Source organism: Ovis aries, chromosome 9 (genome assembly GCF_016772045.2).
Source record: "Ovis aries strain OAR_USU_Benz2616 breed Rambouillet chromosome 9, ARS-UI_Ramb_v3.0, whole genome shotgun sequence".
Taxonomy (NCBI): Eukaryota; Metazoa; Chordata; class Mammalia; order Artiodactyla; family Bovidae; genus Ovis; species Ovis aries.
In genome coordinates, this window is record NC_056062.1 from 29,028,725 (window position 1) to 29,055,429 (window position 26,705).

Genomic DNA, 26,705 nt, shown 5'->3' on the forward strand with positions numbered 1-26,705 from the left:
GGTTCTAAACCCATCTCTGCCTCCTTGAACAGGTCACTTAACCTCTCTATACTCCTGGGTCCTCATGTGTAAATGAGATAACAGACGTAAAGCATTTAGCCCAGTACCTGGAACATACTAGTTGCTCAGTAAATGTTAGTTATTCTCATTATTTGAAATGATAGAGTTAGGACCAATGAGAAGAAGCAACTAGGAGACAGATGTCCCCTCCATTCACTTATGTGCTTATTTATTCTTTTTCATCCTGCTTTGATCCAGATGAGGAATTAAGGAGCCTTCCTTGTTGGCGCTGTCTGAACAGTGAATGAACTGCATTGGGTGGGAGTGAGTTCCCTGTTCCTGGGTGTGTGCAAGCAGATACCTGAGAGCCACTAGTGAAGGATGCTGTAGGGAGGACAAACATCGAAAGTCAGTGGGGGAAGGGGACTGGCCTAAGGGACCTGGTTGGGGTGAGGGGGCGGTGAGCCTTCGAGACCCTGAAATACAGTAAAATGGAAACAGCAGGCTCCAGAACCACCCAGACATGGGTGGATTGGACAAGTCACGGCAATTCTTGGAGCCAGTTTCCCCCAGGATACAATGGAGATAAATAACAAGGTACATTCTTCACAGGATTGTTCTAAGAATAAAAAGGAGTAAGTAAGCAAAATACCTAGGACAGTGTCCAGGATATAAAGAGTATTGAAATGTACCCTTTTTCAAGGTAGTATTTTTCCCACTTTGATTTGCCATCAGCTGTGATAAGGACACCCTTTTACATCTCCCAGGAATCTTAGCTACACCAGGGAAATCTCTCTTTCCTGAAACTCTAGGAGAAAACTTCCAATAATAGTTTCACCTTTCCTGTTTTCAAAGGAGAGTTACCCAGCAGAGGTACCATGGCCAGCGCTTTCCAAACCCTGAATTGCCACTGTGGTCCCCAAGGGCTCACTGCCTGTGATCATTTCATGGAGGCAGAAGCAATGTTCCTGGGAACCTGGCCAGCGAGCTCTCAGATGACTTGAGCAGACTGAGCTATTTCCATTCGGTAACAGGAAGTTGCTACCAATAAATAAGAGGGCCTACCAGAGGGAGACTGAATACACCTTTAGGGAGCAGAAGTGTTCATCACGGATGGCCTCAGCATTCTGAACTCTCCCACAGGGCAGCTGGGGACTGAGGCATTGGGGCACACTTTAGGCTGCTATCGTGGGAATGGGAGGAGGGAGAGGTGTCCCACCTCTTAGAATAGGCAATCCATGTGGTAGAATTCACTGTTGTCTTATTTTAAATACATTGCCACAGTCTCCCCAACCTTGAGCAACCGCCAACCTGACAGAGCAGTCAGCAGCCATTAACACTGAGACAAGACTCTCCACCAGAAAAAAAGATTACCACTCACTGAATGCTCAGCATCTTTTTTCAGCAATAAATTATTTTTAGCAATAAAGTATTTTTTAATTAAGGTACATGCACTCTTTAAGACATAATGCTTTTGCACACTACAGTATAGTATAAACACCCCCCAACCCCCCCACACACACACACACTTTGTTTTTTGGCTGCACCACGCAGCTGGCTGGATTTTATTTGCTTGACCAGGGATTGAATGCAGACTCTTGGAAGTGAGAGTCATGAGTCCTAACCACTGGATACCAGAGAATTCCCTGAACACCTTTTAGCTGCATTAGAAAACTGAAAAATCCATGCAGCTCATTTAATTATCATATCCAATTTAGGGCTTTCCTGGTGGCTCAGTGGTAAAGAATCTGCCTGAGACAGGCACCCCTACCCCTTAAAACCAAAAGCTCTTAACTCTGTTGTCTATTAGACACACCTAGGAGGTTTGAAATATGCCAACATCCGGAACCACCCTCAGAGATTTTTAATTGATTTGGGGGAAGAATCAGTTTTGAGAAGATCACAGCTCAGAACCCCTGCAGAGGAAGTCAGAACGCTTCTAGTAATGCCCAAGGAATTGACAACCCACTCTGCTTTCTGGAGGGGGGCTGATGTTTGTTTCACAAACACACAAGGTTGTTTGCCGGGAACCCTGAGTCAGTCCTCAAGGATACTCCAGCATGATGCCCGGTGTGAAAAGGCTTCTTGATGAAAGTTGATTTCTCCTCCTCAGCCACATGACATCCACAGTAGAGAGAGGACACAGCTTGCCAAACTAGAAAGATCAAGTCATTGGCAGATCAGGCAGCAGAGGGTAAACTGGAGACACAGAACCCAGCTCAGGCCCCAGCTTGACCCCACCTGTTAGCTCCAGAATCTGGGGCTGGATGCTTAACTCAGATGAGCTTGTTTCATTCACATATAACACAATATTTCTTATCTAACCACAGGGTGATGTTTAAAAAGGACACAATGCTTAGACAAAGCAAAATGTGCTATGAAATGAAGTGAGAGTTGCTCAATCATGTCCAACTCTTTGTGACCCCATGAACTATAGAGTCCATGGAATTCTCTAGGCCAGAATACTGGAGCGGGTAGCCTTTCCCTTTTCCAAGGGATGTTCCCAATCCAGGGATTGTACCCAGGTCTCCAGCATTGCAGGCGGATTCTTTACCAGCACTAAGGGAAGCCCAGAAATAAGGAATTGCGTAACCTATCCCTTCTCCAGTGGATCTTCCCGACCCAGGAATCGAACCAGGGTCTCCTGTATTGCAGGCGGATTCTTTACCAACTGAGCTATCAGGGAAGCCCCAAATGTGCTATAGATTATTATTATCTTCTTGATGACAAGAAAACATGCTACAATATTCCCCTGAGTTAAAAATTTTTTAAACATACTTTGACACTCACCATGTTCCATGAAATACCAGGTTATACACATAGCTCTTTGGATCCCCAAAATATACCGTGCATGAGACAGATGCTATTATTACCCATTTTTACAAACAAGAGGTTGTCAGGGGCCTCGAGGGGTGGGATTCAGGGAGGGAGACTCAAGAGGAAGGGGATATATGTATGCATATAGTTGACGCATGTTGTAGTAGAGCAGAAACTGATACAACATTGTAAAGCAAGTATACTTCAATTTAAGAGATATATTTATAACACAAATAAAATTAAATTTTAAAAAAAAGGATGCCAGTGGTTTCCAGTCAATATATTGGGATCAGCCAGTAACTCAGGAAGAATTGCCTGGTAAGTCTTCAAGGCAGCTGCCATCACCCACCCACCTCCAGTGTGCCAAGGTTTCCATCACGGGAACCCCACCACGTACACTTCTAAAAAAGGATGCGAGTCTCTGGCTTAGGGTCTATTGAATCTCCCCCAAGGGCCACCCAAAGATAAGTCAAGAGATGCACAGAAATGTCTGTACCCACCTGGTCTCCTCAGGGTGAAAGCTACCATGACTCCGATATCTGTGTCCAAACAAAGAGAGCATTAAACAGTGTGTGTGTGTAACACTCTTCTGCTCATCTGTTCAAGGTGGTGTCTCTCCACGTGGACCCCAGGGCTCACGCAGGCAGGGAGGCAGCCAGCGCAGTGCACAGAAAGAGGAGCCAGGCAACTGGGGTTCAGGTCTCATCTATGTCTCTTTCTGACTATGTCTCTGGGGCCGGCCATGGGACTTTGAGCTCCAGGCTCCTCTTCTGCAGGAAGTGGCAATAAAATTCACTTTGCTTTTCTCATGGGGGTGCTGTGTGTGTGACCTCCTCGAGCCCTCATGCTGCACTGTTAAAAGTTCTACAGATAACTACTTTACAGTCATGTCCACAGCTCAGGGGAGCCGGGATTAGGAAATGGCTCACAACCATGGTCTCTATGTGGTTTTCCACTCGTCACCAGATCCCTCTTCTAGAATTATCTTTTCTACCTTCAGTGCAGAATAGAAGCAGCTCAGGCCGAGGCCAAACACTAAGTTAATTGCATCAATGGGTGTGACCAGTCCAGGCCCTTCTCACTCTTCTTCCCATCTAAGAGGACTCAGGTCCTCTGCACCTCACCCTCCAAACACAATCATAACATCCAGTGTAGAAAAAATTATTTTTTGATTTGTGAGTTTCTATATATGACAACCATTGAAAATGTTTTCAAATATATATAGATTTGAAAAATATACTACATTTAATATATTAATGTTTGACAAATTTCCTTTATCAAAGAATGGATTTGCAGGTAATCAGGTCGATCTTAAAAAACAAAACAAAATCAAGCTTCATCGCCATTTTGAGGTTATCATAGAGCCTTGAGTAAGTTTCTAGCTGCCTGTTGGAAATACCTTCTTGGGTACATGCTCTCTGTATACTCATCTTACTTCTAAGACTGGCATAGATTTATTAAAGGCAAGCCAGCAAACACAGAAATAGCTATAATGTGGGTTTTGACAGAAGACTGTGAAAATATAAATTCACATGACATCCTGCCTTGTCGAGACTGAAACTTTTCTTCCCCTCTCTCTATGATCTGCCCATTGCTATTCTCCTGATCATATCCTATTTGTTCAGAGCAATGATGATCAATTTCAGTGGTACATCAGGTTCTTGTTGAAGAGCCTTCTAAAACTCTTTCACACACTGTGGTCAGATCCCATCCCAGAAAGCCTGATTTCATTGGTCAGAGTGGGGCCAAGGCACAGTATTCTTTTAAGTTCCCCAGGTGATTCTGAAGTGCAGCAGGGTTTCAAACTCCTATGACTAAGTTATCAATGCCGATGAGCTGTGTTCTCAGAGACAAGGTTTGTCTTTTTTAAGGAAGTTCAAAGGTAATTTTTTAACCAGCAAGAACAATACCATTTAGGAAATTCTGGGTACTTAGTAAATTTATTTGGGTAGGCTGGGTGAATTTCATTGTCCAACCTCAACTCCTCTTCCACTCAAACTTCACCCCAACAATTAGCCCATAGAATTGATCATCTTCTCTAATTCTGCACGGGATCAGCTCAGTCTTGATGGAATTGAGTCCTTCAGTTTAAGAGAGAAGGGTCAGTCCTCTATTAGGTCTGAGGTGTCCCAGGCAATGAACTGAGTAGATGCAGTGTGTTCGTGCCTGCTAAGATGCTTCAGTCATGTCAAACTCTTTGCAACCCCATGGACTCTAGCCCACCAGGCTCCTTTGTCCCTGGGATTCTCCAGGCAAGAATTCTGGAATGGGTTGCCACGCCCTCTTTCAGGGGATCTGCCTGAGCCATGGATCGAACTCCGTGTCTCAGGTCTCCTGCATTGGAAGGCAGGTTCTTTACCACTAGCGCCACCTGGGAAGCCTGAGTAGATGGAGAACTGATTCCCAGTCTGGTGGGAAACACTCCATTTTTGCCTACTGTAATATGGAATCTCCCACCTTGTTGAGGTAAATGGATGTTTCTCTGGTAGGCCCTCATTTTGTATATTCCAGCCCCATCAGCCATCACAATGAGATCCAGATATCACCAGCTCAGCATATTGTCACCAAAAACCTTGCTATTTCACCTGCCAGAGTCTAGGAAATGCCCCTCCAAGGATGCTAATGAATCCTCCCTCCTGTGGTTTCTCTGAGCCAAGGGTGACTCTGGAATAATCTGGAGTCACATTGGGTAGAACCATCCCAGGTTAAGCCAGTCTCTGACAGTCCTTCAGAAACCCTTGCCAAAAACTCAAGGGCAAAGGGGTAGGAGGTGCTGTTGTAGGTCTGTTCCAGGAAAATGGAGACTTTTTCCTTGCATGCCTCTCACCCACCCTGCAGTACAACAAGAGCGCCCACTACTGAGGCTGTCTTCCAAGGGCTGGAGGAACCTTTTTAACCCATGGCCGCTAGCCTCCATCCTCTCCTGTTCCTCCACTTCTCTAGCTAAGATCAGTGTATGACCGGGTTGGCTGGAGAGCAAGGAAAATAGAGAAACAAATTTGGCAGGTCATGTCATTGACTCAGTATACTTAGGGCTGCTGGACTCCCCTGGCCCCAAACTTTCTCTTTCCTGGATCCCTAAGAAAATGTTCATTTTTATTTCATCCTCTTTATATGCTGATTAATCAGAGCCTTGATCTCTGTTCTCCTAAAGATAAAAGGATCTATATCTAAGTCCCAAATAGACTTATTTAGAACAAGCATCTCTCTCTCCCTATGTCCCAGCATAAATCAGTCTTCAAGCTTCCACCCTTTTGAGACTTCCATCTTTCCTTTACTCCCTAAAATTTCCTTTTCTCATCTATCCCCTGAGTATCTTTTGGCACAATGATAACAGTATAGCATCCACTGGTTGGCATGTTTCTCTCCAGTCATGTTAAAGGTTTCTGTTCCTATGTTGTCTTCCCCTCTTTTGAGTCAGCTTTCCTGCAAAACATTTGTATTCTGCTTTCTGCTCCTACTACAGGTGGAAGTAAGTCACTGAGGCAGAGATTCTTATCCCTGCATGCACCTGGGTGGGTGAGTCCCTCTGAATCACAGTGAAGTATATGAAAATCGATCTGGATTCCACTCCATTCAGCTTCCTCCGATCTACTTTTGCCAGCAGTAAAGCTGATATGTTGATCCCAATTTGCCACATGGGTCTATTTCTCAATGGTTTTGAACATAACAGGGAAAGAGAAAGATACAGTTATAACCTTAAGAAAACCAACAGACTGACATATAAAGATTTTGTTATAGGTGAATCATTCATAATGGGTAAAGAGAGGATCTCTAAAATTCCTTTTGAGTCTCATTTTATTGGTGTAATGGATGACAAAGACAGAAGGATGGGTGCTATATTAAATTAAATAATTAAATTAAGTCCTCCCTTTGTAGGATTCTCTGAGCCTTTAATATGCTGACCTTCATCATGACTTTCCAAAGAGAGTGATAGAGTATTCAAATTTTTCTACATGAATTGGACCACATCTTTATCATATCATTATTAGATATAATAAACAGCACCATTTGGGACACCCAGAGAAAGGAACTCTGGCAACTTGCAGTGCTCTTTTCTCTTTTGAAATTTGTATGAGATGAGCAGTTACCACGTAAGAGCCTTTGAGGTAGAAGAGAACCCAGAGCATCCCTCCCTCACATTCCATCCTTGCAGCCACCCTGCTCCGACTCTCACACAGACCTCACTCTAACTTGGCCTTTCTGGGTCCATTCTTTCTCCTTCCTGCAAACTAGTCTCCATTCTGAAGCCATCTTTGCAAACTAGAAGAGCCATAGAACTTCCTTTATATGGTGAAGAATATCTACCTAAATCCTAGAGTTAATATCACATCAGTGATAAACATTAAAAGACTTTCTCTAAGATTTTAAAACAAGGATGCAAAGATGTTTGCTGTCAAGACATAGAGAACAGACTTGTGAACACAGCAGTGGAGGAAGAGGGTGGCACAGATTGAGAGAGTAGTGTTAAAACATATACACTACCATACACAAAAAGCCAGTGGGAAGTTTCTGTACAACACAGGGAACTCAACTCTGTGCACTGTGATAACCTAGAGGGGTGGGATGGGATGGGGTGGGAGGGAGGTTCAAGAGGGAGGGGACATATGTATACTTATGGCTGACTCGCATTGTTGTATGGCAGAAATCAACACACCTTTTAAGGCAATTATCCTCCAATTAAAAAAAAAGATGTCTGCTATCAGCCCTTCTGTCCAACACTGTACTTGACGCCCTCCCTTAACAGTTCAATAAAGTTTGATTCGTTGAATTAATAAGTGGAGAAATACCTTGAAGTCCAGTGGTGAGGACTCCTTGCTTTCAAGGCTGAGGACCTGGGCAGGGAACTAAGACCCCACAAACCACATAGCCAGTCAAAAAATAAATAAATAAAGTTTGATTCATTGAATTAATAAGTGAGTTCAGTAGGTCATCTAGAAACAAGGTCAATTTTTCTAAAATCTATTGTACATTCCTATATCAATAACAAGGGGATTCTCTCATAGCTCAGTTGGTAAAGAATCTGCCTGCAATGCAGGAGACTTGGGTTTGATTCCTGCATGGGAAAGATCCCCTGGAGAAGGAAACAGCAACCCACTCCAGTATTCTTGCCTAGAAAACCCCATGGACAGAGGAGTCTGGAGAGTTACAGTTCATGGGGTCACTAGAGTTGGACACAACTTAGCAAGTAAACCACCACCACCACCATACCAACAACAAAGTATTAACTAAAATTATAAATAAAAGATATCATAAGAGCATCAAAAGATTTAAAAACCTGGGAATAAACCTAAGAAATATGAGCAAGATTTCTATACCAGAAACTACAAAATAACATCAGTGAAGGGATACTCCGTGCTCATAGATGTAAAAATGCAGTATTGGAAAGATGTAAAACCTCCCCAACTTAATAGAGATTACTATTTACTCTATCCACTTGCGAAAATTTTCAAGTCATATATTTATAACTTGTGTGTGTATTTTATGTGTATATGTCAAGCGTCAGGAAGATCATCTGGTGAAGGAAATGAAAACCCACTCCAGTACTCTTGCCTGGAAAATCCCATGGACAGAGGATCCTAGTGGGCTACTGTTCATAGGACTGCACAGTTGGACACAACTTAGCAGCTAAAGAACAACAATGTGCTTCAACAAAATGCTTCACTTTTTAAAAACATAGATTTTGGGATCCAAAGTCTTGGCTTTGATTATCAGCTCAGCCACCTGCTAATTATTGAAACTTGAGCAAATTTTTAAGCTTTCTGCACCTCCGTTTCTTTTTCTTTTTAGATCCTTTTTTTTTTTTTTTTTGATGTGGACCATTTTTAAAGTCATTATTGAATTTGTTACAACATTGCTTCTGATTTTTGTTTGTTTGTTTGTCGTGGTTTTTGGGCCCTGAGGCAGGTGGGGTCTCGGCTCCCCAGCTAGGGATCAAACACACATCCCTTGCACTGAAAGGTGAGGTGTTAACCCCTGGACTGCCAGGGAAGTCTCTGCACCTGTTTCTTCATCTATAAATTAGAGGATAAGTTATGCCTCTCTTAGATATCTGTCATGAAGATCAAATGATATAAAACAGACAACATTCTATTTGTTAACACTGAAGTGCTATATCGTATGGCTATTGCTGTTTAGTGGCTAAATTGTGTCTGACTCTTTGCAATCCTATGGACTGTAACCCACCAGGCTCCTTTGTCCCTGAGATTTCCTAGACAAGAATACTGGAGTGGGTTGCCATCTCCTTCTCCAGGGGATCTTCCCGACCCAGGGATAGAACCCACATCTCCTGCACTGACAGACAAATTCTTTACCACTGAACCACCAGGGAAGCCCACCACATCCTGAACATGTTAATTAAAAGAAAAAACTGGATTGATGTTCTACAAATGTCCCTTAGGGCTCTCCACATTATAGGCTCAGCCCATTAATCCAGTATTTGACTTTCCCTACTCTGTTCTCCAATCCAGTGGACAGCTCCTCCTAAACTCATCACACGCTTCTGTCCATGAACCTGATCTCACTCCAGGGCCTCCACTGAAGGTAACTTCTCCCATCTCTACTGTCAACACCCGCATCTTTCTTCTAGGAAAGTTCGGCTACCTCCTTTTATGTGAACAGTTCTTAGTTTTGTAAGGAGGAATTAAGTCACTCTTTCCTCTGGATTCCACTGGCCCTTCGTCCTTATTTCTATAATATGAAATCATTTATTATAGAGATCATAAGAGTTACTTGAAAATGTCATTCTCTTTTATTAGAGGCTGAACTTTTGAAGGCAGTAACCATGCCTATTTTATGTCTGTACCTCCATAATGCCTGGCATAGGCTCAGTGACTGTAGGACAGATAGACAGAGAGATGAGCAGATAGAGCACACACAGAGAAAGGGCCACAAGAATTCACTGGAAGCTTTCTGTCTCTATTTAAAAATGTAAAGTATCAGGGGCTTCCCTGGTGGTCCAGTGGTTAAGAATCCACCTTACAATGCACGGGACTCTAGCTCTTCCCTGATCTGGGAAGATCCCACATGCCACAGGGCAGCTAAGCCCATGCACCATAACTACTGAGTCCACACCCTAGAGCCCATGCTCCACAAGAGAAGTCACCATGGCGAGAAGCCCTTGTACCGCAATGAAGGGTAGCCCCTGCTCGTCACAACTAGAGAAAGCCTGTGTGCAGCAGCAAAGACCCATCCCAGGCACAAAAGTTAAAAATACAATTTTTAAAATGTATCATATCAGACAGAAAAGAGTTAAGACCATAATCAGAGCAGAGCATAATCAGAGAAGAGAATAATCTCAAAAGTCAGTGGCTAGGCATCACTGACTCGATGGACGTGAGTCTGAGTGAAGTCCGGGAGTTGGTGATGGACAGGGAGGCCTGGCGTGCTGCGATTCATGGGGTGGCAAAGAGTGGGACACGACTGAGCAACTGAACTGAACTGAACTGAAGCCTTATCCTAATACTCACCTTGGAGCTGGGGAGAAAGAGGAAATTACTCATGCTGGTACCTGATAAACCATTTGTTCTCTGTTAAATGGTGCATCACCCCTGGCTGTCACCCAGCCTTGGTCTTCATCCATTTCTTTTTTTTTCCCCCCCACTTTTTCTTTTCTTTTTTTTACTCTACAATACTGTAGTGATTTTGCCATACATTGACATGAATCAACCATGGTTGTACATGAGTTCCCAAACATGAACCCCCCTTCCACCTCCCACTCCATATCATCTCTCTGGATCATCCCCATGCACCAGCCCCAAGCATCCTGTATCCTGCCTCAAACATAGACTGGTGATTCATTTCTTACATGATAGGATACATGTTTCAATGCCACTCTCCCAAATAATCCCACCCTCTCCCTCTCCCTCAGAGTCCAAATGTCCGCTCTACACATCTGTGTCTCTTTTGCTATCTTGCATACAGGGTCATCATTACCATCTTTCTAAGTTCCATATATACGTGTTAGTATACTGTATTGGTGTTTTTTTTTTTCTGGCTTACTTCACTCTGTATAATTGGCTCCAGTTTCGTCCATCTCATTAGAACTGATTCAAATGTATTCTTTTTAACGGCTGAGTAATACTCCATTGTGTATATGTACCACAGCTTTCTTATCCATTCGTCTGCTGATGGACATCTAGGTTGTCTCCATGTCCTGGCTATTATAAACAGTGCTGCGATGAACATTGGGGTACATGTGTCTCTTTCAATTCTGGTTTCCTTGGTGTGTATGCCCAGCAGTGGGATTGCTGGGTCATAAGGCAGTTCTATTTGCAATTTTTTTTAAGGAATCTCCACACTGTTCTCCATAGTGGCTGTACTAGTTTGCATTCCCACCAACAGTGCAAGAGTGTTCCCTTTTCTCCACACCCTCTCCAGCATTTATTGCTTGCATCACTCCCTTTTTCAACGAATCTCTTTTTTTCTCTCTATCATGCCTGAATATTTTTTATCAGTTGGTCCTTTCTCTACTACCGGTCCCTTGGGAGTGATTGAAGGTGATTGAACAAAAGGTCATGGGTTTTGTTTGTGGCCCAGGCCCTGTGGTAGGCGCTGGTGTACAAAGATAAATCCAATAGTGTCCTTAGCCTTAGAGGCACTGAAGTGTGGCTGGAACTGCAGATGCCTGGGGGGTTTATGATGAGGATGACTGAATCTAGATTGTTGACCAATGCCCAATACCAAGACTAGAAAGTCATGAGGAAGGCCAGTGCTGGCCCAGGATGTGGCTGAAGCTGGAAGCCCGTCCTAGTTTAGCAGCTGTGGTCTGTAATGGGTAAGCATCCAAATACAAACCAGAGTGTTACAGTCTCAGGAAGTCCTGGGACATCCTTTATCACAGATTCCTTTTCAGTAGAAATACAGTTGAGAGTGATGGAAGCAAAATCTATGACTGTAAGTAAACTGATCTCTTTGCTTAATATTTAAGAACAGACTTCCCTGGTGGCAGTGGATAAGAATCCTCCCACCAACACAGGAGACACGGGTTTGATCCCAGGTCCGGGAGGATCCCACATGCCGTGGAGCCACTGAGCCTGAGCATCACAGCTACTGAGCCTGTGCTCTAAAGCTGCAACTGCTGAGCCCCTGTACCACAAGTACCAAAGCCCACGTGCCTAAAACCTGTGCTCCGCGACAAGAGAGGCCACTGCGGTAAGAAGCCTGTGCACTGCAACCAGAGGGTAGGCCCTGATCTCTGCAACTAGAGAAAGTCCGCATGCAGCATGAAGAACTGTTGTAGCCATAAATAAGTAAATAAAGCAGTGTGTACATGTCAAAAACATTTTTTTAAAGGTACAAAAATATTTAAAAGCAAAACTGTGCTTTATGCTCCCAGGGAAACAAGAGTAGGAAGGCTTGTCTCTACCAAAGACAAATTGATCACTCTTCAAATCTACTAAAGCAATGACTTTGAATGATAAAAGACAATGTGACTTATTTGTAACAACAGAGGATGAGATGGTTAGATGGCATCACTGACTCAATGGACATGAGTTTGGGTAAACTCCGGAGTTGGTGATGGGCAGGGAGGTCTGGAGTGCTGCAATTCATGGGGTCACAAAGAGTCGGACATGATTGAGCAACTGAGCTGAACTGAACTGAAGCTGGTAAAGCCAGTCATTCCCTTACAAATTGCTTATATGTATGTCCGTCCTCCCCATTAGGCAAGGTTGGGGCCCACGTGTGCTTTGCATATACTAGGTCCTCAAGAGGTATTTGTTTGATAAAATATTTAATAAATAAGACTTTCAGCTGACAAGCCAACCCTAGCCTCAAAGACTACAGTGATGAGGAGTTTACTACTTCACAAATTGATGACTACAAATACTTCCAAAATACACAAGGGGGAGACAAAAATTTATATGCATTTTTCCAAGACAGAATAGTTCAGAGTGACTTATAACAGGACTATGCAGTTTCAGTCAGGAAGAGATGAAATAATAAAGCCATTTTCACTTCAATCTTTGGGCAGAATGACTAGAGTAAAGATGCTGAGTGAAAAGAGGGATTGGAAAAAGAATTCTAGATATTTGGTTAGAGGGGTTATTAATGATCTCAAGCCAGGGTGTCTACCCAGGGGGTCAAGGTAGGAGGAAGTAAAGAAAGATCAAGATAGCCCAATCCGCCATCTTCCCTCCACCCCTTCAATCTGAGGGGCTTCACAGTCACCTGTTTTCTGTGTTAAGGAGTTTAAGGAATGCATAAATAAACTTTTCAAGTTTGAAAACTGTTCTTCAAGACTAGCCTACTTATTTGACAAATAGAGAAACTAAGACCCAGGGAAAAAAGCTAAGACCTACGAACCAGATCAAGGTCATATTTGCTTATTGAAATTCCTGGGGCTTCTGGGTACTCATTTATTCCCATATTTACCCCCCGGGAATGCTAAGACTTCAGCAAGTGTGGACTTCCACAGCCCTTCCTCTCCAAACACAGGTGGGGCAAAAGCTGATAACAGACCACACCTGCATTAAGTAGGTGACTAAGGAAGGAGAACCTCCTGCACAGCCCGGGGAGCTCTATTCAGAGCTCCGTGGTGACCTGAACGGGAAGGAAACCCAATAAAGAGGGGATGTATGTGTACAGAGAGCTGATTCACTCCGCTGCACAGCAGAAACTAACGCAACATTGTAAAGCAACTATACTCCAATAAAAATTAACTTAAATAAATGAAAAAAATGGCCTTTATTCTTCCGCAGAGCTCTCCTTCAGAACTCCTGTGCATTACAGAAAAGATTCCAAGGGGTCAACTACGATAACCTAACCACTTTCCTCTGTCTACTTATAAAAGTCAAATGAAAAGAATTTCACAACTGATAAGAGCAAAAGCAAATCAAGGCTGAAAATGAAAGGCTACAGTACTTCAGATACGACCTCCATAGGATCCCATCTCCTTTACATGCTTGAATTCTTTAATGGCTTCTGCAACCATTAATGAGGAGGGAAAATCTACTTCACTCAGCTGATGAGTTCCCCAAGCAAGGACTTTAATTACAGCAGTCGAGTGAGGCTCTCTTGTCAGTTAAAACTTGAAATATAGTGAGGCAAGTCAATGCAATGACTCACAAACAGCTTCCAGTCAGCCAGACCCCGAACAGATCACAGAGGAAAAAAAATCCCCACCAGAAATTCATTGCTTCTGTTTTCACAGATATCCTGCATAGAAGGAAATGAACCTGAAGGGTCATCTATCAACTCAAGCAACCAGACATAACACTGAAGGCATTTTGGAGAGGTTTTGTAGAACAGCTCGTCTCGAGGGAGTCTTGTGTATGAGATTTACAGGGTCTCAGGAACAACAGAATGCCATCAACTGTCTCTCCGGCACTCAGCCAAGACGTTCTTGAAGGCTCTGCTGGGTTTCCTTTGAAATTACTTTTGCAAAAGCTGAAGTTTGAGCTTCTTGGCTGGGAAGAAAAAAACCCTCTCCAGGAGTAACTGTCCTTGGGGTTTGAGCCTCAGTCAGAGTCCCAAAGTGGCAGGGGCATCCCAGTCCTGTCCCTCCCAGTCTCCACCTAGAAACTCTAATAGAAGAAGTCTAAACCCTAATAGAAGAGGTATAAATTTATATTGAGTCCTTGACCCCAGACGCGATACTCTCAGTAAGGACTTTCCCATATAAACAATGATGAAAAAACTCATTGACTTCCAATCCTCTCTAGGAGCAATATCAAAAGTGGAGAAGATTATACTGAACTCATATGTGCTTGCCCAGTTGCCAAGTTGTGTCTGTTTGTGACCCCATGTACTGTTACCCACCAGGCTCTTCTGTCCGTGGGATTTCCCAGGCAAGAATATTGGAGTGGGTTACCATTTCTACTCCAGGGGATCTTCCCAACCCAGGGATCATTGCATTGGCAGGCGAGTTCTTTACCACTGAGCTACCAGGGAAGCCTCTACTTACTCCTGCTTAAAATCCCAGTTTACACAGTAATGAATATCACAAATATAAAACAAAGTTGCAGTGGAGCCCAGACCCGAGGAGGTACATGGAGACTCTGGGTCCTACTTGGACCACACTCTTCCCTCCCCAAAGCACTTTGTCACATGTGGGACCCTAACAGAAGCTCTGTGAGGGGACAGAGCATGGCAGTCTTTCCATGGCATCCTGGGAAGAACACAGGCTCACATCTAACCTTGGCCTCTGCTTTATAATCCATGCAACCTGAAGCAAATGACATAACTCCTCTATGCCTCCATTTCCTCATCTGTGAAACAGATATTAAAAAATATCTACTTCACAAAGTAACAAGGATTGAGTTTATATATGAAAAGCCCTTAGATCAGCTCCTGGCAAATAAAAGAAGATAGCTACTATGATTCTTAATTCAAGTCAAGAAAATTGAGGCTCAGAGAGGTTAAGCAACTCGCTCAAAGTCACCCGGCTACAAACTGGCCAGGCTGGGGACAGAGTTGAGTCTCCCACAGCCAGCTGAATGCTTTTGCTTCTAGACCATGCTGGGATTAATCCATTGTACAGTGTTTAATTTATTCAGTAGAGTCATCCATTTCATTATCGAGTGTCATTATTCAAAGTGCTCTGGAGAAATCTTAATAGCTGCTGTTCATTAAGCTTGTGAAAGACTGAAGGCATGAGGAGAAGGGGACAACAGAGGATGAGAAAACACTTTCCTTGTGGGGGTATGTGTGGTAGCATGTGGGAGAAGGGGGTGACAGTGGATGAGATGGTTTGGATGTCATCACCAACTCGATGGTCATGAGTTTCAGCAAGTTCCAGGAGCTGTTGATGAACCAGGAAGCCTAGCATGGCTGCAGTCCATGGGGTTGCAAAGAGTCGGACATGACTGAGCAACTGAACTGAACGGCTTAAGCAAGTAGGATAAGCCAGGCATTGGCTTAAGGTCCTGCATACAGGTTTTTCATTTAGTTGTCCAAAAACCATCTGACAGCAGTGTTCAATCCCTTTTACAAATGTGAAAACTAAAGTGTAAGAGGTTAAGTAACCCGCCTAAGATCCCACAGCTCTAAGCTGCAACCAAGCTCTATCCAACCTCTACTCTGTACGTCCTCCCAAATACCAATTAGAGCCACAGGTTTAACAAAAGGGCAATCCTCCCTTCCCAGGTGCTAAACCCCACAGCTCAGAGAGGTGTGGAAACTTGCCTACAGCCACACAGTATCCATTGCTGAAGCCCAGCCTCATCGCACTCTGAGACCTCACCCATCTTGACTCAGGTCTCTAAGCACAGAGGAGCCACATCCCAGAGGGCTCCCAACAGCCCAGACTGCAACTGAGTCCTGCTCAGTCTTAAGAAAAAGAGCAACTGGTCTCACCTTGACCACTGAGGTCTTCTAACCGTGCCTAGAAGTACTCGTGCTCACTATCTTCTTGGACTCAATGCAGGGCCAGAGGCACAGTGTCCAGAACTGGCCTTGGGAGAAGAAAGGCTCCCCTCTAGCATGCAGTAGGTCACTAGACTGCCTCTGGAGGGGCAGGCATCTCCCCGGAAATGCCCTTTCCGCTGTGTCCACCTGGTAGCTCCCTATCTGAAACCCAGTGCCTGCTGCTTGGCTTGGCTGCAAGAACCCAAGACGCTGATCCGCAAACACAGCAGCTCAGAGCAGATCCTGAGGGGAGGGGCCACTGGCTTTATTCCAAGTCAGGTAGCCACAGGTGGATCGAGACTCAAAGAAACCCCAGCTCCAGACAGTGCCAAAGCCTTGGATACTTTCTCGCCACCATCCAGCCATCCAAGTTGGGTTTTTAGTCATTTTCACCATCCTCTACTCCTTTGTAATATGTTTTTTCACTTTCAGTTCAGTTCAGTTGCTCAGTCGTGTCAGACTCTTTGTGACCCCATGGACTGCAGCACGCTAGGCCTACCTGTCTATCACCAACTCCTGGAGCTTGCTCAAACTCATATCCATCGAGTTGGTGATGACATCCAAACCATCTCATCCACTGTCACCCCCTTCTCCCACATGCTACCACACATACCCCCACAAGGAAAGTGTTTTCACTTTACTTGAGGCCAGTTCTAGATACTTTAACAAGTATTATCCCATTTAAGTCCAACAACAGCCCTCATAGGTAGGTACAGTTATTGCACCCAATTTATGAATGGTGAAACTGAGTCACAGAGGGACTGGTAAGTGCTGGGGTTTGAACCAAGGCCACCTGTCCTGAATATTCATCAGAAGGACTGACGCTGAAGCTGAAGCTCCAGTACTTTGGCCACCTGATGCCAAGAGCCGACTCATTGGAAAAGACCCAGATGCTGGGAAAGATTGAGGGCAGGAGGGGAAGGGGGTGACAGAGGATGAGATGGTTGGATGGCATCACTGACACTAACTCAATGGACTTGAGTCTGAGCAAACTCCAGGAGATGGTGAAGGACAGGGAGGCCTAGCAGGCTACAGCCCATGGGGTCACAAAGATTCAGACACAGCTTAGTGACTGCACAACACCACCTCCCCTCAGAGCCTGTGCTCTCAGGCTCTCCAGCCTGCTGTCTCCTCTCCAGCTTTTCATCGGAACTTGTAGTATGATGTTATTTCACGAAGTCAAGTTTAGAAAGGAGAAAAATAAATTTAAATGAGGCATTTTGGTGGGTCAAATGTCTCAGAAGTCATGGCCTGTAGTGGGCTGAACGGTGGTGCCCCAAAAGATATATGCACATTCTGAAAACTGTGAGTGTGCCCTTATTTGCAAAAAAAAAAAAAAAAAAAAGAGGAATATTTGAAGATGTAATTAAGATTACCCCCATGCTGTGTTGTGTTAAGTCTCTTCAGTCCTGTCCAACTCTTTGGGACCATATGGACCATAGCCCACCAAGCTCCTCTGTCCATGGGATTCTCCAGGCAAGAATATTGGAGTGGGTTGCCATGCCCTTCTCCAGGGGATCTTCCTGACCCAGGGATTGAACCCACGTCTCTTGCATCTCCTGCACGGGCAGGCAGGTTCTTTACCACTAGTGTCACCAGAGAGTGGGGACTAAATCCAATGACAAGTGTCCTTACAGGAAGCAGAAAAGGAGAAGACACACTGAGAAGGCCACGTGAAGATGGAGAGACTGGAGTGATGTGGCCACAAGCCAAGGAACACCTAGAGATACCAGAAGCGGGAAGAGGAAGGATTCTCCCAGAGCCTTCAGAGGGAGCATGGTCCTCTCAGCACCTTGAATTCAGACTTCCGGCCTCCAGACCTGGGAGAGGACACTTTTCTGTTGTTCTAAGCCTCCCAGTCTGTGGTCATTTGTATGGCAACCTCAGGGAACTGACCCACTACCCTTTGTTACTTCCTCTGGCACTTTCAAAAAAAAATTTATTTATTTGGGTTGTACTGGGTCTTAGTTGTAGTATGTGGGATCTAGTTTCCTGATCAGAGATGGAACCCAGGCCCCCTGTGTTGGGAGCTCAGAATCTTACCCACTGGGAAGTCCCCTCTTGCACTTCTTGATGGCGCCACAGGAAAGGAGAAAAAAGTTGGGTTCTTTCTACTGATCCCTCATAGGGAAGGCTAGGAGGTTGATGCCTATGGACCAGGCAGTGATGTAAGAGTCTCTGAGAGACAGGACAGGAAGACACGGGATAGGGAGAAGGTTTTGCAAGTGAGGACTGAATCATTTACATAGTAACTCACAAGGCAACCTCATTCAAGAGCCCCAGCTGAGCCCTCACTGTCCCCAAAGAAATGGTCTGTGGCTCAGGGGTTCACAGATGGGGAACATGTTTCCTGATGCACGCCTTCTTCCCTTTTTGATCATTGTGAACTTAACCCCAATCAGAAGCAAATATGTCAGAGATCCCCTGAGCTCCAACCTCAGGTGTTATAGATGGGGAAAGTGACGACTGAAAAGGTGATGTGGTCTGAGGTCACACAGCCAATCATGGAACCGTCAGAGCTGGAACCTCGCCTCCTGATCCCTGATCCTTTCAAGGGAGCAAAACCTTCTCCCCTTGTCTGATCTGTTCTTCACAAAAGAAGATCTGTAGCAGCTCTTACCTGAGCTCAATAGTCCCAGGGGCCCTCAAGGGTTCTCTAGCTAAAACTCACATTTCTCCACCTAGAATTTAAGTTTATTCCTCCTTATTTGCAGGATGACAGTCTTGCCATGCAGCTGTTATGTCTGACTCAGATACAAGTACACATCATAACAACAGAAGTCAGCTGGCTACACAGTCATAAAGGTTTGTTGATTGTTCATCACAGGGAAAAACCCAGAGCTTTATTTCTCTGCTTTCTCTCTGCTGCTTTCTCTCTCTGCTCTGACCATCTTCCTTTGGCAGCTTGACTGGAACATGCCCCTCCCTCAGGGTTTCTGCACTTGGCCTTCTCTGTGCCTGGAATCCATATGCCCTCACACACCTCTTCACCCTATTGACTCCATCCTGCCCCTTAGAAGGATGCCACTTAACACCCCAGATACTACCCCCTCTCCTCCTCCTCAGCAGGTCCTCGTGTTTCTCACGCTTTTCCTTTTCAACACTTATCACAGATTGTCATTTTATTTTTACATAATTTTTTTTTTCACCAGCATCCCTTAGACCAAAAGTTCCATTAAGGTAGAAACTCACTCTAGTTGATTCCTGCACCCAGCACATCTAAGTCATTCATTAGTTCATTCAACAAACATTTGAATGTTGAAAATGCTGAGCTGGTGCAAAGCAATGTAGAAAGAAAGAACAGACAAAACTGTGAGTTCTCAGGAAATAGAACCAAACAGATGAGCTACAGTCAGCTCCTTGAGAAATCACCCAGTCACACTTCACCCCCACATTCCTGTGGCTGCCCCTGAAACATTTTAGCCCCAACGGATTCTTCTCCAAAAGGGGGAAGGGATGAGTTGGTAAAACTCAAAGGGTTCAATAATGTAACTGATAGACAACTCTAGGAAATGAACTTCAGAGGAGTGATGCTGTAAAGTTATCTAAAAAGAAGATTAGGAATTGCCTTAATTCAGTTGGCTTCAGAATTATTTTAGAAATTCTCAAAAGAAAGGCTATATTGCAAAACAAGAAGGTTACAAAACTCTCCTCCAGCCTTCCCCACTCTGGGAAGAATAATGCCCTTTGCACGAAGCTGCTAGGTCAATTCCAAATCCAAGTGCAGATCATATCAACAGAAATCATCCTCCACCCTCCCCCATGCTTTGCCTCCTGCCATGTGGCCTTCTGCCAGAGGGAATAAATTTCAGTGTCTACAATCATTATCCCACATACCATCTCAGTCATGGCGTGTTTCCTTGGAGAATTCTCAAAAGTTGTTATCATGATTCAGCAAACATTTATTTATTACCTATTAGATACCCAGCACTGCAGTGGGCCTATGGGAAATACAGAGCAATCTGGGAAAGACAATGCATTGTGGTCAAGGAGCACAATGGCTTTTTAACAGCTAATACATTTGAAAAGTCTTCGGTCACTCCATCGTAATATTATTTTCTATTTCTAGAGTGCTTCATAGATTACAAAGAACTTTTACATCCAGCTATGTGTCACAGCAGTTGTGTGACCTAGAAAGGTTTCCCTCTTCATTGATAGATTAACCATTTAGTTTCTGAGCCTGGAGTGACTTGCTCAAGTTTGCACAGTTAAAAATGGCCCAAACTGGAAACCACGGTAGTCATGAAAAAGTGCCACTCAGGTCTCTGGCTGCACGAAGCATAGTTCACTGACAGTCCTAGCTCCTGTACCTCTGATTCACTGCAGTGTCACACTGAGATCATGCTACCCAGCAAATGAATAAGCCCTGCAAGTGAGCTAGTCCTATAAAACATGGTACTCTTCTAATGGATGACTTGAGTCACAAGAGTCCCTATTGGCCTGGAGGAAAATTTTTTTGGAAGATTCTTCCTATCCAATTTCCCTTCCTTCCTGCTCTTCCTCACAGGAGTCAGGTTTGTGTCATAGTCTGAAAACTTTCTGCCTTCTGGTACTCCTTCCCCTTTACCCCTCCCATGCATCAGTGCTAAGTTGCTTCCAGTCGTGTCCAACTCTTTGAAACCCAGGGACTATAGCCTGCCAGGCTCCTCTGTCCATGGGATTCTCCAGGCAAGAATACTGGAGTGGGTTGCCATGCCCTCCTCCAGGTTGTCTTCTTGATCAGGGATGAAACCTGTGTCTCTTACGTCTCCTGCATTGGCAGGCATGCTCTTTGCCACTAGCGCCACCTGGGAAGCGCTATCTTTCCCATAAATTTCCCAAATAACGGGGTTTTTTGGACACACCAAGTGACATGCAGGATCTTAGTTCCCTGACCAGGGTTTGAACACCAGTCCCCTGCAGTGGAAGCTCAGAGTCCTAACCACTGGACCACCAGAGAATTCCTTCTCCAAATAAATTTTGATCACACCAATGCCATCTTGGAATCTGCTCTAACAGACTCTAAATCTAGGTTTTATCATTCAGAACTGGCCCTTCCCCAAATAAAGAGATTTCATTTTGAAATACATTTGGAAAATTCTGGAGTGGCCCATTTTACAAGATTTAGATTCAAAAATAATACACTTAGATGAAATAAGACTCCTCAAAAGCACAAAAGAACTACAGAGTAGCTCTCAATTTGATTTAACAGCAAAATTTTTAAGTCAGTTTCCCTGAATTGATGACTGAAATATTGGAACTCAAATCACAGTTTGAGAAATCCTGCTAATAAGTAGAGACCCTCCAACAAATGGACACCAATTGACTTCTCCGTCAGCATTGTTCAGTTCAGTTCAGTCGCTCAGTCATGTCTGACTCTTTGCAACCCCATGAACCGCAGCACGTCAGACCTCCCTGTCCATCACCAACTCCCAGAGTTCACCCAAACCCATGTGCATCGAGTCGGTGATGCCATCCAACCATCTCATCCTCTGCCGTCCCCTTCTCCTCCTGCCCTCAATCTTTCCCAGCATGAGGGTCTTTTCAAATGAGTTAGCTCTTCGCATCAGGTGACCAAAGTACTGGAGTTTCAGCTTCAACATCAATCCTTCCAATGAACACCCAGGACTGATCTCCTTTAGGATGGACTGGTGGGATCTGCTTTCAGTCCAAGGGATTCTCAAGTGTCTTCTCCAACACCACAGTTCAAAAGCATCAATTCTGCTACTTTATAGTCCAGCTCTCACATCCATACATGACCACTGGAAAAACAATAGCCTTGACTAGACGGACCTTTGTTGGCAAAGTAATGTCTCTGCTTTTGAATATGCTGTCTAGGTTGGTCATAACTTTCCTTCCAAGGAGTAAGAGTCTTTTAATTTCATGGCTGCAATCAGCACTATTAAAAAGCCTCAAAATGATGGTCTGATATTCACTTTTTTTGCTGTGCCCAAATGGATGACAAAAAGTGGGAGGAAAAAGCAAGGGACCCAGGAAAACCTCAAGCAATGTAATCTTCCCAGGAAGAGTAGGAAATTCATTATCCTTTATATTAAAGCTTTGCTCCTATGCTTAGCAAATGGTGTGATTTTGATTTCTTAAAATAGGTGTCATCTTTAAGAGATGGGTGAACTGAGTAAAATAAGAAACATAAGCAGTGGATTCCTTTTTTATAACTTTCTTTTTTCTTTTTAAAATTAGAATATAATTGCTTTGCAATGCTGTGTTAGTTTCTGCTGTACAACAAAGTGAATCATCTATATGTGTGCATATATCTCCTCCCTGTTGAGCCTCCTTCCCACCCCACCCTCCGGCATCCCACCCCTCTAGGTCATCACGGAGCACAGAGGTGAGCTGCTTCTGCTGGCGGCAGCTTACCACTAGCTATTTACACACAGTACTGTAAATACCTCAATGCCACTCTCCAGATTCGTCCCACCCTCCCCTCCCTCAACTGTGTCCACATGTTAGTTCTGCACATGCGTGTCTCTGTTTCTACCCTGGAAATCAATTCATTTGTACCATTTTTCTAGATTCCACATATATGTGTTAATATGCAATTCTAAACTGTCTAAAGATCTTAATACTAGACCTATTATTGTGGGTATTACCCTGTTGTTTTAATTGATATCAAATGTTTCCACTCAGTGTTGAAAGTCGGTAATCGTACCTCAACTCCCTTGTGGCTCAGCTGGTAAAGAATCCGCCTGCAATGTGGGAGACTGGGTTTGATCCCTGGGTTGGGAAGATTCCCTGGAGAAGGGAAAGGGTACCCACTCCAGTATTCTGGCCTGGAGGATTCCAAGGACTGTATAGCCCATTGGGTCACAAAGACTCAGACATGACTGAGCGACTTTCACTTCACCGCTTCATGATTCAACAACTGAACGAAAAGGAAATAAATCCACTGTTGCAAACTGTGCTACAGTTTTTCTGTAAAATTCCTGGAGATGCAGCCGCTCAGTACACTGGAAGCTTAGTAGGGAAAGATATTGATTTCTATGTACCAAGAAGGTGTTCCCTGTGTAAACAGTTAGGTGAGAGTCATCTAAAAGGGCACATCAGAGTCACTGAGGGGCAAGAGAGCTAACAAGAGTCTACGTGGGATTCCGTCTTCTTGAATTTGACGCGTGTTCCTTCTCCCTTCTTGAGATGTACAGTAATGAAAAGAAAATGTTCTTGGCAAGACAGAAAGGGGAAGGGGAACCCTGAACAGCGCAACAGTTCCCGAGCAATGCTTGCATCCCTAAAGGGGTGTGGGGGCGGGGGGCGCTCTGTCAACATTTCTGCTCACCCACAAGGCTGCTTGCTGGAATCGACTCCACATGTAATGATTGTGTTAAGAATAAGAATGAAAATAATGGCAGGACTTCTCTGGTAGTCCAGGGGTTAGGAAACCACCTGCCAATGCAAGTGACATGGGTTCAGTCCCTGGTCCAGGAAGATCCCAAATGCCTCAGGGCAGCTACTGAGCCTGCGCCGCCTAGAGCCTGTGCTCCGCAACAAGAGAAGCCGGCGCAACGAGAAGCCCATGCACTGCAGCTAAACAAAGGCCACGCGCAACCAAACATAACAAATTCAGTTTCCAAAGTAATAATGGCGGGACTTCCCTGGTGGTCCAGAGGTTAAGAATCTGGCTTGCAGTGCAGGGGAAGCCTGTTCAATACTTGGTCAGGAAACTAAGATCCCACATGCCATGAAGCAAGTAAGCCCCCAGCGCCCAAACTAGAGACCATGTGCTGCAATGAAAGATCCCACGTGACACAATGAATGAAGATCCTGTGGGCCAATGCAGCCGAAAAAATAAATATTTAAAAGAAAAAAATTTTAATAATAATGGCAGTTATGAATTTGAGCATTTTGATATGCCAGGAACTGTGGCCAACACCTTTATACTCTTATCTCATTTCATCCTCAGAACAACTCTGTAAAGTATCTACCACTGTCTCTATTTTACAGATACAGAAACAGATTACCAGAGAGCTTAAGCTGATTTGCCCAGGATCCACCATCCTGAAGATAGCCAAGACTTGACTCTGAACTTCCGCCCTAAAGGTCCACACTTCCCTGCTTCCCTATCCCATATTCGATATATCCATAAGACATGTTCCACCCCTGGAGGTAACCTGCATGTTATTGTTTTCTGTGCAATTAAAAAAAAACCCAAGTCACAGTTAGACTGCACAGCAGAAGGGAATCATAACCAAAACTAGCTAGAGGACAAGTGCCTTTCTGGAAAATACTATTACGTTGTAAGACACCCAGGAGAAATATACCATCCTCTTTGTAGACTGCTGTACAGTGAAAAAATGGATGACTCTGACTCCATGTAACTGTAAAATTCTCATAGATTGAAAGCGCATTTGAGAACAGTTGCTTTCACCACTGATTTCTTCCCAAGCATACTGAAAAGCTCTTAGAGGAGAGACAAGATACATTTCACTTTTCTTGCCCCCATCATTCCATCCATTGTAGGCATCCAATTAATATTATATAGAAAGTTTTGAAACTCTGATAGATTATCTGGGTCTGCAAGAGGCACGACAAAGGAGAACAGTAGTGTGTGTATTTGCTGACTCAACTGCTGAATATTCCCAGGAAGCTGACTTTCTAAAGCTTGAACACAACACATCTGTCTTATTAATAGTCACTCTCTTCTCCTAACAATGGGAAGACCAGAAAATGTGAGGCAGTTGGGTCCAAGTGAATGGATGTCATGTCACTAGGACCCTCATTTTGCTTAGAAAATTCACTGCTGTTTATTGAAAAGATCAGGCTGCAATCAGCTATTATTTAAAAATATCAATGCACTTTCCAGACTCAAAGGGCAACATCATAATTAACTAAGTTGACAATACGAAAGGGCTTTGAGCCTCTATGGTGAAAAAGCAGGGCACCATATTATGGGCTCGAACCTAGCTGGTCTTCATTTCTTCCCCAGGACCTGGCCTTCTCATCGGACTTGGGGAGTGTGGGCCAGCTTCTGAGCTTCTTTCCTTGAAACAACTGGGAGGGTTCAGAGCAGTTTTGAAGCATGTGGGCAGTTGGCTTGGGACATCCCAACTGGCACGCATCCTACTGTAACATCAGGCCACTGGTGACATGGCCACTGGCTCCTTCCAACCAAGTGGCTAATCTTCCCATCCTCATACACGGGTCTATTGCTTTCTTTCCACACACTCAACTGGCATTGCAGGTTCTTTAAGGGATGCTTGCCAAGTAACATACAAACTGTCTAGAAGTCTCTAACCCAAAATGTCTCTGCCTTGATGAAACATTTTGACATTTGACTTTTTTTTTTTTTTTTTTGGCATCAGCTGGCTTGGGGGATTTTTTTCACCTCATCATCTTCTCTATTATTCTTTTACTATCTCCCTTTACTGAATTCTCATCTCTACAGATATGAGAGTAGAAGACGTTTGTGTGCTTAGTCAGTTCAGTTGTGTCCGACTCTTTGAGACCTTGTAGACTGTAGCCCGCCAGGATCTTCTGTCCATGGGATCCTCCAGGCAAGAATACTGGAGTGGGTTGTCATGCCCTCCTCCAGGGGACCTTCCTGACCCAGGGATTGAATCCAAATCTCATTATGTTTCCTGCCAATACCACTTGCACCTGTTTAAACTGGTGCAAAGCAAAGAGATAATTTAATAACTGGTTTGCTGCTCTCCTGGTGTCATCTGGGAAACAAGAGTTCAAATCCCTGGATGAAATTGTTTTCCTTGTGCGTTTAATTACCATATGCTTCCCATCTCCCATCACCATGGATACATGCCAGGGGTCATGTTGACCAGATGTCCATGAATCTGCACTTGCCCGAGCCCACAGGTCTGCCTATCACCAGCAGCGTCTACACTCAGCCTCCTCTCACAGAAAATAGTGACTTTCCTAGGACCCATTTCTGGAGCTCCAGTGATCAATAGGACCAGTCCAGAACTTGCTAGGTCTTTGCCAAAGTTCCAGGATATGTTTGCCAGTGTTAAAGCTGGGAAATGATGTTTACCTTCCTGCTTTTCTAACATAATTACAAGAGGTTAGATAGGAACCTGGAAAGTCTCATTCCAGAAAGAAAGAAACTGCTAAAAAAAAAACACTGATGGGGGCATGTGGAAAGGACACAGGAGCCAACCTGAAGGGGCTTTCTCTGGAAAAATAGGAGACAATTTGAGTATCAGAATCAATAACAGGAATGGATTACAACACATTAGATAACAATCTGAAAACCCATATTAATACTGAAAAGGGGAAGGGCTAGACGAAGAAGAGAGAGGGGAAATCTCTTTTTATACTCAGAGTAATAATAGAAAGTAAGATTTTCATCCTAGCACGCATGCTCAGTTGCTCAGTCATGTCCAACTCTTTGAGACCCCATGGACTGTAGCCTGCCAGGCTCCTCTGTTCATAGACTTCTCCAGGCAAGAATACTGGAGTGGGTTACTATTCCCTTCTCCAGGGGGCCTTCCTGACCCAGGGATCAAGCCCACATCTCCTGCATTGCAGGTGGATTCTTTACAGTATGAGCCACCAGAGAAGTCTTTTCATCCTTAGGGTGAGCACTAGCTAAG

At 44.2% G+C, this 26,705-nt stretch overlaps 1 protein-coding gene across 4 annotated transcripts in view; it reads right to left on the reverse strand.

Moving 5' to 3' along the window:
* Positions 1-26,705, reverse strand: part of FER1L6 (fer-1 like family member 6) — a 173,180-nt gene that overhangs the window by 133,847 nt on the left and 12,628 nt on the right. For 2 of the 4 annotated variants that reach the window (XM_042254149.2, XM_060393668.1), the window contains exon 2: positions 3,318-3,356. The exons of 1 other annotated variant lie outside the window; for it this stretch is intronic. In XM_042254149.2, coding sequence (XP_042110083.1) covers positions 3,318-3,356 — 39 coding nt within the window. Of the gene's footprint in view, positions 1-3,317; positions 3,357-16,113; positions 16,227-26,705 lie in introns of those variants that run through there. One more of the 4 variants, XM_042254150.2, reaches the window with a different exon arrangement.